At 50.3% G+C, this 18,521-nt stretch overlaps 2 protein-coding genes across 2 annotated transcripts; one reads left to right on the top strand and one right to left on the bottom strand.

Annotated features, from left to right (window-relative positions):
• The first annotated feature begins 1,411 nt into the window (after positions 1 to 1,411).
• MED9 (mediator complex subunit 9) lies at positions 1,412 to 9,958 on the top strand. The gene is made up of 2 exons (XM_073648497.1): positions 1,412 to 1,651; positions 9,131 to 9,958. The coding sequence occupies exons 1-2, from the start codon at positions 1,530 to 1,532 to the stop codon at positions 9,345 to 9,347; spliced, it is 339 nt and encodes a 112-aa protein (XP_073504598.1). The 5' UTR covers positions 1,412 to 1,529; the 3' UTR covers positions 9,348 to 9,958.
• A 2,147-nt stretch (positions 9,959 to 12,105) lies between these two features.
• Positions 12,106 to 14,024, bottom strand: RASD1 (ras related dexamethasone induced 1). Its single transcript, XM_073648496.1, has 2 exons — positions 13,634 to 14,024; positions 12,106 to 13,127 (listed from the first exon to the last, which is right to left on the bottom strand). Exons 1-2 carry the CDS (start codon positions 13,953 to 13,955, stop codon positions 12,598 to 12,600), a joined length of 852 nt encoding a protein of 283 aa, XP_073504597.1. The 5' UTR covers positions 13,956 to 14,024; the 3' UTR covers positions 12,106 to 12,597.
• Between the last annotated feature and the right edge of the window lie 4,497 nt (positions 14,025 to 18,521).

Here is an 18,521-nt window from a genome sequence, read left to right as displayed (position 1 = left end):
TTCTACTATGGCGACAAAAAGGGACTCTGATCAATAAGCCAGAGAATCGGCCGTCTGAAGGACCTGTCCTTACATAGCAGAAAATGAAAGGCAATCTGTGTAATGCCTCATTCTTCCTGTAGTTGCGCTGCAGAGTCAGCATTGTGGTCCCACAACATTAACTCCTTCTGAAAATGCAGTCAGCGCTGCAACCTGTAAAACATTTGGCTTCATAAAGGGGTGTGGAGGTTTTCTACATGACAACCAGAGGAGATGCTATTGATACTGATTAGGGGCCCCATATATAAGAGGGGAAGCTACTGATACTGATTAGGGGCCCCATATATGAGGGGAAGCTACTGATACTGATTAGGGGCCCCATATATGACCCCTATCTGTAATAGAGCAGCTGTAGGAGCGGAGCCCATTGCACACCAGGCAGGTGTCGACTGTGTTATACAGCCAGAACCTGCCTCTAACACCAGCTACCTTCGATCACTGATGTTTAACCACTTCAATGCCGCTGTCAATCAAGGTGGGCACCCATCAGCCCCTCCGCTATGTGGTTTTGGAGTGACAGCCCGGGGGGCCTGCTGAGGGTCTCTATCACCACCATATTGGTGCTTCTGTCAAGCACTATGGTGATTTTTACTATAGACTGGACTGTAAGACTAAAGTATCGCAGTACAAAGAACAAGCGGACAAGTGAGCAAGAACAAATAAAAGTTTTCCTCATTTAAAAATAAATTTAAAAAAATAATAAAAGAAGCATATTCATTATCACCAAACTCTCATAAAATTCGGACATATAAAATTATTTAATCCAGAAGGAAAACGCTCTAAAAAAAATTAATTGAAACACCGATTTTTCGGTCACAGCAAATCTCACCCCCCCGGCCCAAATGCTATAAAAAGTGATCAAAACATCATACACCCCCCAAAAACTGTATCAAGAAAAGCTACAATTTTGGTATGGCTGTAATTGCAATGACCAGGGTAATAGTGTAGTCAGGTCACAACGAGCGCTGTAAATACTAACCCTAAATTACAAGGGTGGAACTGTGTTTTGTTTTTCAGTATAATAAATGGCAAAAACTGCAACTAAATCCGCAAAAAAAATAAGCACCTCATATGGAAAGTTAAAAACAGTTATGGCTTTTGGAAGAAAAAAAAAACAAAAGTGTGAAAATAAAATAAAATTGCATAGCCCTGAAGGGGTTAAAGGGCTGAAAGCAGCAGCTCTTTATATGCTGAACTTCTGGTCATTTTAGTGCCAGATAAATTCACAATATGTTATTTTATTTTTCTTACAAACTGTTAAACCCGAGATTTTCCTGCCATCTACAGAATAAGCGGCTGCTGCATAGTCAGAGGCGCCGCTGATCTCCCACAGGTAAACAGAAGCGGCATGGAAACGCCGAACCGTCCCTTGCTAGTGACGTCACCAGGAGGCCGTCGCGCTGCTCTCACGTCATTACGAAAGGGGTCCATCCGGCTCGTGTCTCAGCAGCGTCGCAGGCTGATTGACGCTGCTCATCGACTCCCGAGATATGGCGACTGGAAGCCAGCCGAGATCCGGTGAGGAGCCTGAGGAGGAAGAAGAGGAGGAGGAAACCGCCGAAGAGGAGGAGGATTACACGTTCTTACCGCTGATTCACGACATTATCAAATGGTAAACGCATCGCACACAGAGGGGAGCTGGGAGACCTGTGCGCATGCGTGCTGTATGAGGTTTGATTGACAGGGCTGAAGTGACGCATGCGCTGTGTGCAAATGGACTACAATCCATGTATTTGCAGCCCATGCTGGGATTTGTAGTGCCCAATCATGGTAATCTTTACTGTAAAGAAAGAGTGTCTGCAAATATTGCTTTTACTATAATGCATGTAATGTGTGCGCTGCAGTATTTGCAGCTACTATTTCTTTACTGTAAGGATTACTATGATCGGGGACTAAAAATCCCAGAAGGAGCTGTACATGTTGCAGGGAAACATGCTGATGGGGACAAAGTAAGTGCTCCCCCTATATGTGTTGGGCCAGTCCTAAATCCATACCTATAAGCACTGGCGGACACAGACAGAAAAGGGCCCCTGTGCAAGAACAATATATGGGCCCGTTGCAGCCCAAGAGTCAGTAAAATGCAAAATTGCACCTGCTTTGCAGTTGAAATGGGCCCCCTTACCTCTCGGGCTCCTGTGCGGCTGCCCAGACTACACCAATGATATGTTCGCCCCTGCGTATAAGCAATCCCCCTATTGTCGGAGCTGCAGTGACCCCATAACGGTGTCACTAGTCAGCCCCCATAAGAGTATCCTCCTCAATGCCATTATATGCCTCCCACATGAGCCACAACACTCTCATTCCATCCTTGTAACATGTTGGTGCCCCCAAAACTGCAGCGGCCATTGAGCAGAGTCTCCCGTTATCTAGTGCCCCCATCTAGTGGTTGCTGTAGCCCTCAGCCCTGGAGCCTAGGGGGCCCAACATGTTCACTATGATAGTTGGAGATCTTTGCATTGAAGCATCCAAGTTACACCCCCTATACTGTGGGAGGTCGGCCCTGGGCTTCCTCTATGGCGCGTTTCTTTTTTGCAGCCCGACTCTTATTAATTAGCCAGGCAGATTTGCTATCCAGGACTCTGGAAAAGCTTCTTCCGAACCAGATATTAACCCTTCTGCACATATGGACGGTACTGTAGGTCCACATGTACAGAACGGGCTCAGGAGCTGTAACTGCAGTGACTGGAGGTTGCTCTGATCGCTGCTGTCCAGCTCTGACCGTGGCATTTAAATGACCTGGTGGCTGGTGTGCGGGTGCACTGTCAGCTGGCTCCTCCGTGTGTTGCAGTTGGTGGGAAGTCAGTGGGTTGCCGTAGCATCCAGGGAGCCTAGTATTGGTGGCTCCTGTCACCGCCATCTCGATCCTCTGAAGCTTCATAACATATCTATACTGCTTATTCTATAGTACACGCAATATATAGGACAAGGTATCGCAGGTTCAGATCTCCTATGGGGAATAAAAAAAATAAAATGAGCCCAAAAAAGTTTTTAGAGAATAGAAAATAAAACCCATAAAAATTTTAAATCTCCCCCCTTTTGCCAGTGCAAAAATAGAGATAAGTGCTAAAAAATCATTTAGTGTCGTCACGTCCGATCTATCAATATATAAAGTTTATGTAAATCATATGGTAAATGCCGTAATGCAAAAATTATAATCAGAACCACAGGGTTTTTTCTTTTTTTTTTTTTTTTTTTTGGTCGCAGCTTCTTCCTCCAAAAAATACAATAAAAAGTGAGCAAAATATCCCATGTGCCCCAAGTCCTCACACCGCCATTGCTTGAAAAATAGAAAAAAAATGGCGTCACAAACAAAATTTATTGTTTTAAACAATTAGGAGGGCTCACGGACGTCCATTCAGCGTGGACTTAAAGTGACAGGGACCGGTATTTCTCGTTCTTCCCTGTCAGGGACACGCGGGTCGTACATTGCGACATGAGCGCTCGGGATTGTCCCGTCCTCGGTGTCTGTACTGAACGTCGCCCGCGTTATGTCCCAGTTACATAATAACATAACACCTCTCCGCGATCCCGGCCTGTGCTGAGGTAATATTACCCCAGACCCCTGCATATTAAATGATTACTGAGAATCCGCCATGAATTAATTAATCTCGCTGTTTATTTGGCTGTGAATTCGAAGGGCAGGAATATAGAAATGGCTGTGTTGCCCATAGCAACCACTTAGCCCCCCCTCCGCTTTCACTTAGAGGGGGTCAGTGACAAACAAAAAGTTTATTAGTCGCAGCCTTAGTCCTTTAATGGGTAAAGAGCAAACATTAGGCCTCTCTTTATAAATTTGTCTCACAAGGGTCATGGCCCTTTTTGACCATAGTAACCAATCAGAGTTCAGCTTTTATTTCTTCAGCTGCTCTGATAACATGAAAGCTGTGTTGTGATTGGTTGATGTGAATAACCAGGCCTGTTCCCCATAGCAGCGTTTATTTTTTTTGTCGGTTGCTGTTAGTTCAACCAAACTACTTGCCCATAGCAACCAATCAGAGCTCAGCTTTCATCATTTATTTTCACTGTAGAAAAGATAGGGATGCCGTGATTGGTTGCTATGGGCAACAAGGCTAGTATTTCTGTGTACTAACCACATAAATTTAAAGGGACCCTCCATGTTTGTGTTGAAACTGTCCTGAAAGAAATCTATCTATCTCAGGACAAAAAAGAGGTTCTAGTACTTTTCCGCATACAAAGATGTAGGGGCCCTTTAAGATGTTCTTCAAGATGTTTACATCAGTGCCAGCGAATCTTCCTGTTTATAATAAGAGGTGTTATAACGAGCCGGTGCCCGCAGTGTCAGACGTCAGCGGGTTGCCACACACATCCATGTGTACATTCCTCTCGGCGGTAATTCCTATACTTCCAGGTAATAAGGGCCATATCGGGCCCCATCACCCATTTATTAGGCACCTTTTAGGACCCATTTCCTTTAAATTACAGCATGGTCCACATGTACAATTACGGATGGTTCAATTAAGGACCAATTAGGGGGTTCAATAAACGAACCCCCGCCCCCCATTAATTGACTGCATATTTTTATCTGCCATCCTCGGCAATAATATGCGGTTGGATCCTGACTGTGTATTAGCTGCTGTCTCATGAGATATTCAGGTGCGGAAGGTGTCACACAATCATGGCAGATATACCGTATATTCCGGCGTATAAGACGACCTGGTGTATAAGACGACCCCCCTACTTTCCTGTTAAAATATAGAGTTTAGGATATATTCACCGTATAAGACTACCCCTTTTCCAACGCATACCAAACACCGGTAAAAATTAAAAAAAAACTGATTTGAATTTAACATGGTCCTTTTTTAATTTAAATTCTTATGACATGCAGGTATATAGCAGGAAAACTGTCACTCATAAACATATTAAAATAGGGGGGACCCCACGTCATTTTTTGGGGGGGTCCCCCATTCTAATAGCTGGTAAAGGCTAGGTATTCAGCTGGGGGCTGATATTAGTAGCCTGGGAAGCTCCGTGGGTATTACCCCCTTCCCAGGCTTCAAACATCTGCCCCAGCCGTCTGCTTAACCTCCGCTAGAGACTATAATGATGGTGGATCCCACGCCAATTTTCTTTTTAAAAAATCCTTTATTTTAACACTAAATGACAATTGAGGGGTTAATAAAGATGCAGTCCCTAAATTATTATTAATTTTGTAATTAATTTTTCCCAAAAATGTTGACGTGGGCTTCGCCATATTTTTGTGTCCAGCCAGGTACAGCAGGCAGGAACGGGCTGCCCCCAACCACCAGCTGCCTATTTGTACCTGGCCGGACACAACAATATAGGGAAGCCCTTTTTTTAAAAAATTATTTCATGAAATAATTAAAAAAAAAAAGACGTGGGGCTTCGCCCTATTTTTGTGTCCAGCCAGGTACAACTAGGCAGCTGGGGGCTGGAATCTGCAGCGCAGGGAGACCCAAGCTTTCTGGGCCCCATCCGCTGCAAATTGCAGTCCGCAGCCACCCCGGAAAATGGCGCGTTCATAGAAGCGCCATCTTCTGGCGCTGTACCCAACTCATCCAGGGCCCTGGTGCGGTGGCTCACTGGGTAATAAAGGGGTTAGGGCCAGCTTGGCATTATCAGCTGGCCCTAAGCCCGAAATTCATGGGGTCACGCCAATATTAGACATGACCGCCATGAATTTCTAGTAAAGTAATTAAAAAAAACACAACACCCAGAATAAAGTCCTTTAATTGAAATAAAGACACAATTTTTTAATGTTCTAAATTAAACCATACTTACCATCACGCCCATTCCAGCTGAAGCCAACGATCTCCTGCAATAAAAGTAAAATAATAAAGCAACCTCATCCTTACCTTTCCATGGTTCCCAGGACCGGTCCAGCTCTGCTACATTCACATGACAGGCTGCACCGCAGCAGAACGCTGCCGTTCAGCTTGCCATGCGGCAGACACTGAGAAGCGCAGGCATGCTTGTGCTCCTCAGTGTCTGACTGTGACGGCATCCAGATGAGCCGAGATCATGTCCAATGAACTCGGCTCACCTCATGCACGTCACTGACAGCGTGGGAAAATTCTCCTGCTCCCCGCATGCGCAGTAGAAGTTTCCCACGCTGTCAGTGACGGACGTCCAGGAGGTGAGCTGAGTTCATTGTCGGCTCATCTGGATGCCGTCACAGCGAGACACTGAGGAGCGCAAGCATGCCTGCTCTTCTCAGTGTCTGCGGGATGACAGGCTGGATGGCGGCGTTCTGCTGCGGTCCAGCCTGTCATCTCGATGTAGCAGAGCTGAAGCTGTCCTGGGAACCATGGAAAGGTAAGGATGAGGTTGCTTTATTATTTTACTTTTATTGCAGGAGATCGTTGGCTTCAGCTGGAATGGGCGTGATGGTAAGTATGGTTTAATTTAGAACAATAAAGAATTGTGTCTTTATTTCAATTAAAGGACTTTATTCTGGGTGTTTGTGTTTTCTTTTAACTTTGACTATGGGGTTAGTAATGGGGGTGTCTTATAGACGCCTCTCCATTACTAACCTGGGCTTGATGTCAGCTGGCATTATAAGCTGACATCAACCCCAGCCCTATTACCCCCTGCCACCGCACCAGGGCAGCGTGGAAGAGCGAGGCTAAGTGCCAGAATTGGCGCATCCTATGGATGCGCCATTTCTTGGGCGGCTGACGGCTGGTGTTTCTAGCCTGGGAGGGGGCCAATATTCATGGCTCCCTTCCTGGGCTATTAATATCAGCCCCCAGCTGTCTGCCTAGCCTTTGCTAGCTATTAAATTAGGGGGGACCCCACGTCATTTTTTTGGGGGGGTCCCCCATTTTAATAGCTAGTAAAGACTAGGTATTCAGCTGGGGGCTGATATTAGTAGCCTGGGAAGCTCCGTGGGTATTACCCCCTTCCCAGGCTTCAAACATCTGCCCCAGCTGTCTGCTTAACCTCCGCTAGAGCCTAAAATTAAGGGGAACCCCACGCCAATTTTTTTAATAATAAATCCTTTATTTTAATACTAAATGACAAGTACAGTAATCAACACTATCACTGTACTTCATATATATGTGACTGACATGTTTCTATCTATCTAATCTATGTGTGATGCTCTATCTTTCTGTTATAAATTGTTGGGTACAGATGCTGAATTGCCGGCCGGCTTTTTTAAAGAGACGGTGCACGAAAACACTAATATTTGTTTTAATAAATCCTTTACACTAAATGACAAGTACAGTAACCAACACTGTCACTGTGCTTCTTATATGTGTGACTGACATGTTTCTATCTATCTAATCTATGTGTGAAGCTCTATTCTTTCTATTCTAAATTGTCGGGTGCCGGCTTTTCATATATTGTCACAGAAGCGATGCGAACTTCCCAGCTCCGGACACAGCGCAGCGCTTCTGTGACAAGTGAAAGCTGTCGGCACAGAAGCCCTGCGCTGTGTCCGGAGCTGGGAATACGCAGCGATGTGTCAGTTTCAGCACAGAAGCGCTGACTGTCTGGACCTACCGCCGCCGTATTTTAACTCCCTCCACCTTATATTAACTCCGACATGGCAGGGATACGGCCACGGCAGCTTATTAACACCCCCAGAGTATCCCCGCATGTCAATTTCTGAAAGTTTAAAAGCATTACCGGCGTATAAGACGACCCCAGACTAGACAGAAGATTTTTCAGTCTTCAAAAGTCGTCTTATACGCCGGAATATACGGTATCTGTCATGCGTTGTTAAGAGGTCAAAGTCCCTATTTGTTAGAAGGACCCTCCTCCCAATGATATGCCTATCACAGGCTGCGGGGTCTTCATCGATCACCAGTGATCGCTGGGAAAGCCTGACTATAACTGTTCAGTTTCCCTGCAGAGCCTCCGCTGGCGAAATTAGGTATTACACTCTGTCTATTAAAATTTTTTACACATTTAATCTATGCTCTGAAGACATTCTGGACCTGGAAATAAGAAGGCCGTAGGCGATTACCAAGAAGAAAAAAAAATCCACAAACCCCGTTCCTCACCATATGGCCCTATCAAAGTTGGACAGCCCAGTTTCTCGCCGGTTCCACGGCCGCCTTCTAATGTCAGGATCACAACAAGCAGCACGTTGCTTGCCAGAGGCAGCACAGGTGACCAAAATGATATTTCCACGAGAGGCTATAAATATGGAGCTATGCTCCGTTCTCCCGTCACTGCGCAGACCTCCGAAGAATGCATATGAAAGACAATAGCTTCCATCTGGCCGCAGATCGCTATCTACCTCCTGAGCCCCTCGTCTGCCGGGGATGAGAGTGTCACTACAACAACAAGCGTGTTTACACAGAATGCCAAAGGAGCAGCGGCATCAGCTAATCTATAGCGCTGCCCCTTCCTCACCCGTGGATCAGCGGCCCCAATAAACCGATAGCTTGTTTTCACTTGCTGCATGCAGGTTACCCGTCTGCGTGGAAGTAAAACAAGACGCGGCGGATTCCTGCTAATCTCTGGCGGTGTACTGACTAATCGTAACCGGGAGACGCTGACGTAGAGAGACAGGGTTTATGTAGTGCTCCATATATAACCCGCCCGGAGTGGAACCGTAGTGGGATCTACAGATACCCCAGTTCTGAATTTGTAACGGAAGCGGCAGATATATTTCGGTCAGTTAACTGTTTCATAGCTCACTTAACTGCTTGTTATATGTCAGAATGATAAATGTAGCTTTGGAGGGAAATGCATGATATATCCCAGATCAATGAGTAAAGCAATGTACTTGATTTAAAGGGGAAGTCCAATGACTTTATGACCTGCACACCTGAAGAAACGTGTGCATATTTGGCAGGGGTTCGGGTCGTGGTGTCATCAGCACAAAGTGAGTGGCTCTGAATTGCACCGGATAACACCTTTCTGCATTACCTGTTGGGATGCGGGCACAATACCTTCCGATTGTGCACAGATACCGGCAGGTATTTGCGGTGCCCGATGCAGAAATAAATAGCGCTGTCCAACCCTTTTAAATCTAAGCTTATATGTTTTGGGACGTTTTGTCAGTACGGTGCTAGAAGCATTATAAATGCAGCTCTGGGTGTGACTAGAGGATATGATCTGGTATGGCAGCTGATCCATTCTTCTCCTCTCCCTCCAGCATGGACAAGGACAGCCAAGACGTTTACCAGGAGCTGAACGAGCTGAAGAATAAGTTCCAGGCAATGAGGAAGCAGATTAACAACATGGCCGGCATCGACATGAGCCCCGAGCAGCAGCAGCAGCACCTCCAGAGCTTGCGGGCGCAGGTCCAGACCAAGAACGAGCTCCTGCAGAAATACAAAAGCCTCTGCATGTTTGAGATCCCCAAAGACTAAACCATGCCTCCCCGATCAAAAGGATCGAGGAAGGGGAGAGGAGCTGCAGACTGTGCATACAGACGTGTAAACTGCAGCATCTATGGCTGCCAGCAGCTGCGTCTCCAGGGACAATGTATGTACTTGTGACGTCACTCATCAATGGTGGATCAATCGTCCAAGGCAAAGACATTACGGACTGATACCAGAGGCAGGACTGACGCGAGCGCCCGTGTGCAGGACTGACGCGAGCGCCCGTGTGCAGGACTGACGCGAGCGCCCGTGTGCAGGGCCCTGCGCCGGACCTCTGGCAGTAATGACACATTTTTTTTTATGTAGGGTTTATAAATTTCCATAAAATGGTTTTTCCGTTCTGTGACTGACACATCCTAGCCTTGGAGGTAATGAATGGGTGTCACCCGGGCGTGGAGGGATCACATCGCTGTGAGACGTGATGGGATTTGTTTTTGTTTTTTTAAAGTGAGCCATCACGATTATGGACGCCTTTACGATTATGGGACAGCTGGTGCGGCATTTAGGGTCCTGCAAAGTCAACTCCGTGTGTAAATAGACCCTGCTGAGACCCCTACGTTTTAGGTTTTGTATTCCCATTACATCCAATTGGTTACAAATCCAACTTTTAAAGGGTCACTCCTAACATTAGAAGTTATCACCTATCCATTATGTGCTGACCGGTGGGGGTCCGACCGCTGGGAAACCTACCAATTCTATGTCCGCGCATGCCCACCACTGCTCTGTTTAACCTGCGGGAAAAAGCCAAATGCAGACCTTGCCTACCTCCCGCAATTCCATACAGACAATGAGGGGCCACTGCTCTGTTCCAACGGGGGTCGGCAGGTGATAAGTTTTAATGTTGGGAATAAGCCTGACACATGGTAATGCATTTAAAGGGGTTTTCCAGAACCCCCACCTGAGTATAGATCAGTTAGTATCCAACAACCAGCACCCCTCCGATCATCGGGTCACACTATGGACGGATGGAACAATGTACGTAGCTGGAGTAACACCGCGCCGTACGCTGTGTAATGGTCATTCTCGGTACTGCAGCTCAGTTCCTATGAATGTGATTTCAGCTCCAGTCCTGGCACTACACTGGGTACAGAGCTGCAGGCAGGCGATCTTGGGGGTGCCGCCTGTCAGACCCCTTAATTAATATTGATTGGGGAGTAGTTATCTTTCATACTGGAAGTGCTATTACCCGTGTCATTACTATGCGTAGGGCACCAATGTCTACTGCTGTACTCCAGAGCTGCGATATCGGTTAGTGACTGCTTTCTATGCAGCTCAGGAGTCCTGTAGCCAGATGCAAACAACCATAGTCAGCTGGGGGCGCTATAATCCGCTTTTGGACACTGCCTTTAGTGGGCGCACCGTGACCCATGTACCTGCATCTATGTCTGTTCGCTCTGTATGGTAACATTTTACGTAATTCCGGTTCCAATATGGCCACCATTGCGGGTCTCCCGGTTGGGGAACGTTTGATGACGCCCGGTGTGGGGTGTTTTGAGGACCCCTTATTGGCGACTGCCCTTAGTGTCATTTTATTCCTCGGCTGCATCCCGGGAATGTATAAAAGTGGGAGTGAGGAGCCGTAACAGGTAATAAGGATATAGCAGGGTGTTGGCATCCCGCACGTGGCGCCGGCGCCCCATGAGCGCACACGTTTCACGATCGGGTGTAACCTGACAGCTCAATCACAACAGCCATGAGCCTTAAGTGAGGGTGCGCCTGGGCCACGCCGTAGCTCGGGCTCCATGCTACAACACCCAGTCAGTGGCTGTCAAGTCGGAACATCGGGGTCTGCAAGCAAAAGCAGCTAATCGCGCACATGATCAGTTATTGTTCCCTGTTATCAGCCATGTCAGGCCAAGGAGTGTGACCTAGTGAATAGCAATGCAGAAAAATCTCCCTGTATTCTCATCCGTGTGACTGACCTCAGCGCTATCATATTAGGGTTACTGGCCCTTTAAATGTTGCACTATAGGAAAACATTTTTTTTTTTTTTTTTAGTTCTGCAGTGTAAGGTGATATCAACCTGGTGCTCAAGAAGTTATTCCTGGACAAAATTTGGGTTTGGGAAGGGAGGAGTTTAAAAAAAAGAAATAAAAATTAAAGTGCTTTAAGAAATTTCAGTTAATAAATTAGTAATTGGAATAGATATCACTACTCTTCCCAACTTCCCCCAGAGTTAGTGATTCTATGGAACTACAACTCCCAGCATCATGATTTCTACTGCTCCCATCTTCTCTTTTAGTTTGCTTTCAGTTCCCCATGTGGACAGCAGGTGCCACTATGTGACCGCGCCAGTGGATTCATGCAGAACGCTTGATCTCATGGATTTTGTTGAAGCTGCTTCAGCGCCTCTTGGCTCAGACTGTGAAGGATATGTTTTTTTATATATATATATATTTTTTTTTTTTTTAATAGTTTTCTATATGTTCTGTACAGACTGCATCTTTATTAAGTGACAGGGTCACAAGTTGCATTGAAGCAAGACTTAAGTTGTAGGTTAGTTACCTCCCAGCAGGTGGCGCTAGTGAATAAGCTTAACTAGTGTCTCCTCTAGAAGTAAAGCAGCACCCCATCGTCAGGCAGCATTTTTGGGGTCTTTGCCCCTCATTGGTGCATTGCCAAGAGGGGCTTTTGACAGACCAGACGAGGGTCTTAATTACTGCTCCCAGAACCTTCCCAGCTTTTCAGGTATGCTGAGTATTGTAGTTCTACCACAGCTCCAATATTGCACAAGACGAGACAAATATAAAAGTTCATATTTTGGTTTATTACGTAAAAAAAACAAAACATAAAACAGACGAAACAATGAAATATTCGACCAAGGATTTGTTCAGATCCACGTACAATACTCCAAGTGCCGCAGCACAATGTAAACAGTCTCTACAAGTTCTCGCACCGTACAGTCCGCTGCCGGCTCGTAACCCCCTCCCGAAACACACACTACACCATACAAGTCCAGGTTGTAGCCTGCAGGAGGGGGAGGGGCGGACGGAGTACTACAACTCCCATAGAACCAAGTCCAGTATTCTGCTCTCACCGCCACTTCTTGCTGTCAGACAAGTTGTCACACTGTCCAGTATCGGGCTGGCCACCACTTTCCACTCGTCGCTGGCCAGACCAGAAGGCATGTGGGGGGTCATGTTTCCCCTCTACGGTCATGCCTCCACGGCTCGCACAGATCTTTTGGTTCTCTATGTATATATTTATAACGCCCGCTCGACTGGTGGCAGGTTAGGTCCTAGCTGATGACACAGCGTTCCTTGTCTTTGCTTTGGCCACCACCGATGGCCTTCTCTCGAATGTACATTAAGTCACTATGGATGCTGGGCCGGCGGGCAAACGGAGCTACGATGCCATAGGCGTCCCCGTCTTCCTTCACTTTCTTGCCCTTGATGGACTTTTTGTGTAAGATCTCGCAATACTGGACGGACACCTTCCGGTGGAGGTCAGGGCTCATCTCGCTGGGCAGCTTGGCCATGGTGAAGAGCGCCTGGAACATCTCGTCCAGCTGAGTGTTTTTCTTGGCAGAGACCTCGAAGTAAGAGCATTTATTGTCCTCTCCGACCAACTGCTCGATCTCGTGGGCTTGGACCTCTCGGTAGAAGTCCCGGTCACCCTTATTGCCGCAGATGACCAGAGGAACGTCCATGTTCTCCTTGGTCTTGTTCTTCAGGCAGGACTTGGTCTCAATGATCTGTTGCTTCAAGCGTTGGACTTCCTCGAAGGAGTCTCGATTGTCAAGACTGAAGACCAAGATGAAGACATCACCTGAAGAGAAGAAGGAGAGGGACAGGTTAATGACTGATGAGCATGTTGAGGGTTATTCTTCCTCTCTGGACTAAGCAAATCAAAGGCTAATGCTGGAACTTGTAGTTCTACACTTGCAAAATAAGCATCTAGAACTAATCCTGAAGATGTTTGAAGACCGTGAGTAATTTTTAGAACTTCAATAACTACCAAAGTAGTCTACATTTATGAACCTCACACTGGGACTTGTAGTACCCCAATTATAGAGCCAGCAATGATTGGGAGTTGTAGTCCCTAATCGGATGCAGAATTAAAAGCTAGATGTTGCATTTGGGACCATTTATGGGACTTGTAGTATCACAACAACTCCTAAAGTAACCTACAAGAGTCAGAATAATGGGAGTTGTAATATCTGAACAGCAGAGATAGCAAAGATTGGGAGTTGTAGTCCCTAATCAGATGCAGAAGTGGAGGCTAATGTTACATTAGGGACCATTTATGGGACTAATGTTCGGAGCAGCACTCACCGGTCAGGATGGAGAGCCTCCTCATGGCGGGGAAGGGATGGTTCCCGGAGGTGTCCAGGATGTCCAGCTGGTACACCTCCCCGCGGATGCTGTAGAACTTGCGGTGGAAGTCCTCTATGGTCGGGGTGTACTGCTCCTCGAAGCGGCCGCTCAGGAAGCGGGAGACGATGGAGGTCTTGCCCACCTTGGAGGAGCCCAGGATCACCATGCGGTAGCAGTTCTTGGCCGGGATGTTCAGCTCGGTCTCGTTAGGACACATCTTCTTGATCATTGCTGTCAGTTTGCTTCTGACTGTGAGGGGAGAACCGGCGCTGAGCAGCATAAGGACAGTGCAGGAGACGAGAGGAGCGGAGTGTGAGGAGAGCCGGAGCCACAGCCGATTATATAGGCAGGCCGGACACGCCCCCTGCTACGTCACCGCCCAGTGCACAGGACGGACAGAGACTGCAGGGAGAGCAGCACAGAGACAGGACAGCGGGCAGTGTATCCACAGGAGGGGCACAGGGTGTGTACAGGGGGCAGTGTATCCACAGGAGGGGCACAGGGTGTGTACAGGGGGCAGTGTATCCACAGGAGGGGCACAGGGTGTCTACAGGGGGCAGTGTATCCACAGGAGGGGCACAGTGTGTACAGGGGGCAGTGTGTCCACAGGAGGGGCACAGGGTGTATAGAGGGGGCAGTGTGTCCACAGGAGGGGCACAGGGTGTATACAGGGGGCAGTGTATCCACAGGAGGGGCACAGTGTGTATACAGGGGGCAGTGTATCCACAGGAGAGGCACAGGGTGTATACAGGGGGCAGTGTATCCACAGGAGGGGCACAGGGTGTATACAGGGGCAGTGTATCCACAGGAGGGGCACAGGGTGTGTACAGGGGCAGTGTATCCACAGGAGAGGCACAGGGTGTATACAGGGGGCAGTGTATCCACAGGAGGGGCACAGGGTGTATACAGGGGGCAGTGTATCCACAGGAGGGGCACAGGGTGTATACAGGGGGCAGTGTATCCACAGGAGGGGCACAGGGTGTGTACAGGGGGCAGTGTATCCACAGGAGGGGCACAGGGTGTGTACAGGGGCAGTGTATCCACAGGAGAGGCACAGGGTGTATACAGGGGGCAGTGTATCCACAGGAGGGGCACAGGGTGTATACAGGGGGCAGTGTATCCACAGGAGGGGCACAGGGTGTGTACAGGGGCAGTGTGTCCACAGGAGGGGCACAGGGTGTATACAGGGGGCAGTGTGTCCACAGGAGGGGCACAGTGTGTATACAGGGGCAGTGTATCCACAGGAGGGGCACAGTGTGTACAGGGGGCAGTGTGTCCACAGGAGGGGCACAGGGTGTATAGAGGGGGCAGTGTGTCCACAGGAGGGGCACAGGGTGTATACAGGGGGCAGTGTATCCACAGGAGGGGCACAGTGTGTATACAGGGGGCAGTGTATCCACAGGAGGGGCACAGTGTGTATACAGGGGGCAGTGTATCCATAGGAGAGGCACAGGGTGTGTACAGGGGCAGTGTGTCCACAGGAGGGGCACAGGGTGTATACAGGGGGCAGTGTGTCCACAGGAGGGGCACAGGGGGCAGTGTGTCCACAGGAGGGGCACAGGGTGTATACAGGGGGCAGTGTATCCACAGGAGGGGCACAGTGTGTATACAGGGGGCAGTGTATCCACAGGAGAGGCACAGGGTGTGTACAGGGGGCAGTGTGTCCACAGGAGGGGCACAGGGTGTATACAGGGGGCAGTGTGTCCACAGGAGGGGCACAGGGTGTATACAGGGGGCAGTGTATCCACAGGAGAGGCACATGGTGTGTACAGGGGGCAGTGTGTCCACAGGAGGGGCACAGGGTGTGTACAGGGGGCAGTGTATCCACAGGAGAGGCACAGGGGTGTCTACAGAGCAGTGTATCTACAGGAGAGGCACAGGGTGTATACAGGGGGCAGTGTATCCACAGGAGGGGCACAGGGTGTATACAGGGGGCAGTGTATCCACAGGAGGGGCACAGGGTGTATACAGGGGGCAGTGTATCCACAGGAGGGGCACAGGGTGTGTACAGGGGCAGTGTGTCCACAGGAGGGGCACAGGGTGTATACAGGGGGCAGTGTATCCACAGGAGGGGCACAGGGTGTATACAGGGGGCAGTGTATCCACAGGAGGGGCACAGGGTGTATACAGGGGGCAGTGTATCCACAGGAGGGGCACAGGGTGTGTACAGGGGCAGTGTGTCCACAGGAGGGGCACAGGGTGTATACAGGGGGCAGTGTATCCACAGGAGGGGCACAGGGTGTATACAGGGGGCAGTGTATCCACAGGAGGGGCACAGGGTGTGTACAGGGGCAGTGTGTCCACAGGAGGGGCACAGGGTGTATACAGGGGGCAGTGTATCCACAGGAGGGGCACAGGGTGTGTACAGGGGCAGTGTGTCCACAGGAGGGGTACAGGGTGTATACAGGGGGCAGTGTATCCACAGGAGGGGCACAGGGTGTGTACAGGGGCAGTGTGTCCACAGGAGGGGCACAGGGTGTATACAGGGGGCAGTGTATACACAGGAGGGGCACAGGGGGCAGTGTATCCACAGGAGAGGCACAGGGTGTGTACAGGGGGCAGCGTATCCACAGGAGGGGAGCTGGGGGGCAGGGTATCTACAGGGGGCAGTGTATCCACAGGAGGGGAGCTGGGGGCAGGGTATCTACAGAAGGGGCACAGGGTGTCTACAGGGGGCAGTGTATCCACAGGAGGGGCGCAGGGTGTGTACAGGGGGCAGTGTATCCACAGGAGAGGCACAGGGGTGTCTACAGAGCAGTGTATCCACAGGGGGGGGGTACAGCGGGCAGTGTAGCCACAGGAGAGGCACAGGGTGTGTACAGGGGGCAGTGTAGCCACAGGAGAGGCACAGGGGTGTCTACAGAGCAGTGTATCCACAGGAGAGGCACAGGGTGTGTACAGGGGCAGTGTATCCACAGGAGGGGCACAGGGTGTGTACAGGGGCAGTGTATCCACAGGAGGGGCACAGGGTGTGTACAGGGGGCAGTGTATCTACAGGAGAGGCACAGGGTGTATACAGGGGGCAGTGTATCCACAGGAGGGGCACAGGGTGTGTACAGGGGCAGTGTGTCCACAGGAGGGGCACAGGGTGTATACAGGGGGCAATGTATCCACAGGAGGGGCACAGGGTGTATACAGGGGGCAGTGTATCCACAGGAGGGGCACAGGGTGTGTACAGGGGCAGTGTGTCCACAGGAGGGGCACAGGGTGTATACAGGGGGCAGTGTATCCACAGGAGGGGCACAGGGTGTATACAGGGGGCAGTGTATCCACAGGAGGGGCACAGGGTGTATACAGGGGGCAGTGTATCCACAGGAGGGGCACAGGGTGTATACAGGGGGCAGTGTATCCACAGGAGGGGCACAGGGTGTGTACAGGGGCAGTGTGTCCACAGGAGGGGCACAGGGTGTATACAGGGGGCAGTGTATCCACAGGAGGGGCACAGGGTGTGTACAGGGGCAGTGTGTCCACAGGAGGGGCACAGGGTGTATACAGGGGGCAGTGTATCCACAGGAGGGGCACAGGGTGTATACAGGGGGCAGTGTATCCACAGGAGAGGCACAGGGTGTGTACAGGGGGCAGCGTATCCACAGGAGGGGAGCTGGGGGGCAGGGTATCTACAGAAGGCAGTGTAGCCACAGGAGGGGAGCTGGGGGCAGGGTATCTACAGAAGGGGCACAGGGTGTCTACAGGGGGCAGTGTATCCACAGGAGGGGCGCAGGGTGTGTACAGGGGGCAGTGTATCCACAGGAGAGGCACGGGGTGTCTACAGAGCAGTGTATCCACAGGAGGGGTACAGCGGGCAGTGTAGCCACAGGAGAGGCACAGGGTGTGTACAGGGGGCAGTGTAGCCACAGGAGAGGCACAGGGGTGTCTACAGAGCAGTGTATCCACAGGAGAGGCACAGGGTGTATACAGGGGCAGTGTATCCACAGGAGAGGCACAGGGTGTGTACAGGGGCAGTGTATCCACAGGAGGGGCACAGGGTGTGTACAGGGGCAGTGTATCCACAGGAGGGGCACAGGGTGTGTACAGGGGGCAGTGTATCCACAGGAGGGGCACAGGGTGTATACAGGGGGCAGTGTATCCACAGGAGGGGCACAGGGTGTGTACAGGGGCAGTGTATCCACAGGAGGGGCACAGGGTGTGTACAGGGGGCAGTGTAGCCACAGGAGGGGAGCTGGGGGCAGGGTATCTACAGGAGGGGCACAGGGTGTCTACAGGGGGCAGTGTATCCACAGGAGAGGCACAGAGTGTCTACAGGGGGCAGTGTATCCACAGGAGGGGCAGTGTATCCACAGGAGAGGCAACGGGTGTCTACAGGGGGCTGTGTATCCACAGGAGAGGCACAGGGTGTGTACAGAGGGCAGTGTATTCACAAGAGGGGCAGTGTATCCACAGGAGAGGCACAGGGGGCAGTGTATCCACAGGAGAGGCAACGGGTGTCTACAGGGGGCAGTGTATCCACAGGAGAGGCACAGAGTGTCTACAGGGGGCAGTGTATCCACAGGAGAGGCAACGGGTGTCTACAGGGGGCAGTGTATCCACAGGAGAGGCACAGAGTGTCTACAGGGGGCAGTGTATCCACAGGAGGGGCACAGGGGGCAGTGTATCCACAGGAGGGGCACAGAGTGTCTACAGGGGGCAGTGTATCCACAGGAGGGGAGCTGGGGGCAAGGTATCCATAGGAGGGGCACAGGGTATCTACAGGGGGCAGTGTATCCACTGGAGGGGAGCTGGGGGCAGGGTATCTACAGGAGGGGCACAGGGTATGTACAGGGGGCAGGGTATCCACAGGAGGGGCACAGGGTGTGTACAAGGGGCAGGGTATGCACGGGGGGGGGGG

The sequence above is a fragment of the Phyllobates terribilis genome, unplaced genomic scaffold (genome assembly GCF_046119375.1).
Source record: "Phyllobates terribilis strain yellow unplaced genomic scaffold, ASM4611937v1 Scaffold_9__5_contigs__length_417890890, whole genome shotgun sequence".
Lineage (NCBI taxonomy): Eukaryota > Metazoa > Chordata > Amphibia > Anura > Dendrobatidae > Phyllobates > Phyllobates terribilis.
The sequence above is the reverse complement of the archived record's forward strand: the minus strand, read 5'-3'. Positions and strand labels throughout refer to the sequence as shown.

Excerpts from the sequence above, each read along its gene's own strand:
- MED9 (XM_073648497.1), top strand. The coding sequence starts at position 1,530 with ATGGCGACTGGAAGCCAGCCGAGATCCGGTGAGGAGCCTGAGGAGGAA. Across the intron at positions 1,652-9,130 it reads ATTCACGACATTATCAAATG|CATGGACAAGGACAGCCAAG; the intron begins GTAAACGCATCG and ends CTCTCCCTCCAG.
- RASD1 (XM_073648496.1), bottom strand. The coding sequence starts at position 13,955 with ATGCTGCTCAGCGCCGGTTCTCCCCTCACAGTCAGAAGCAAACTGACA. Across the intron at positions 13,128-13,633 it reads GAGGCTCTCCATCCTGACCG|GTGATGTCTTCATCTTGGTC; the intron begins GTGAGTGCTGCT and ends TCTTCTCTTCAG.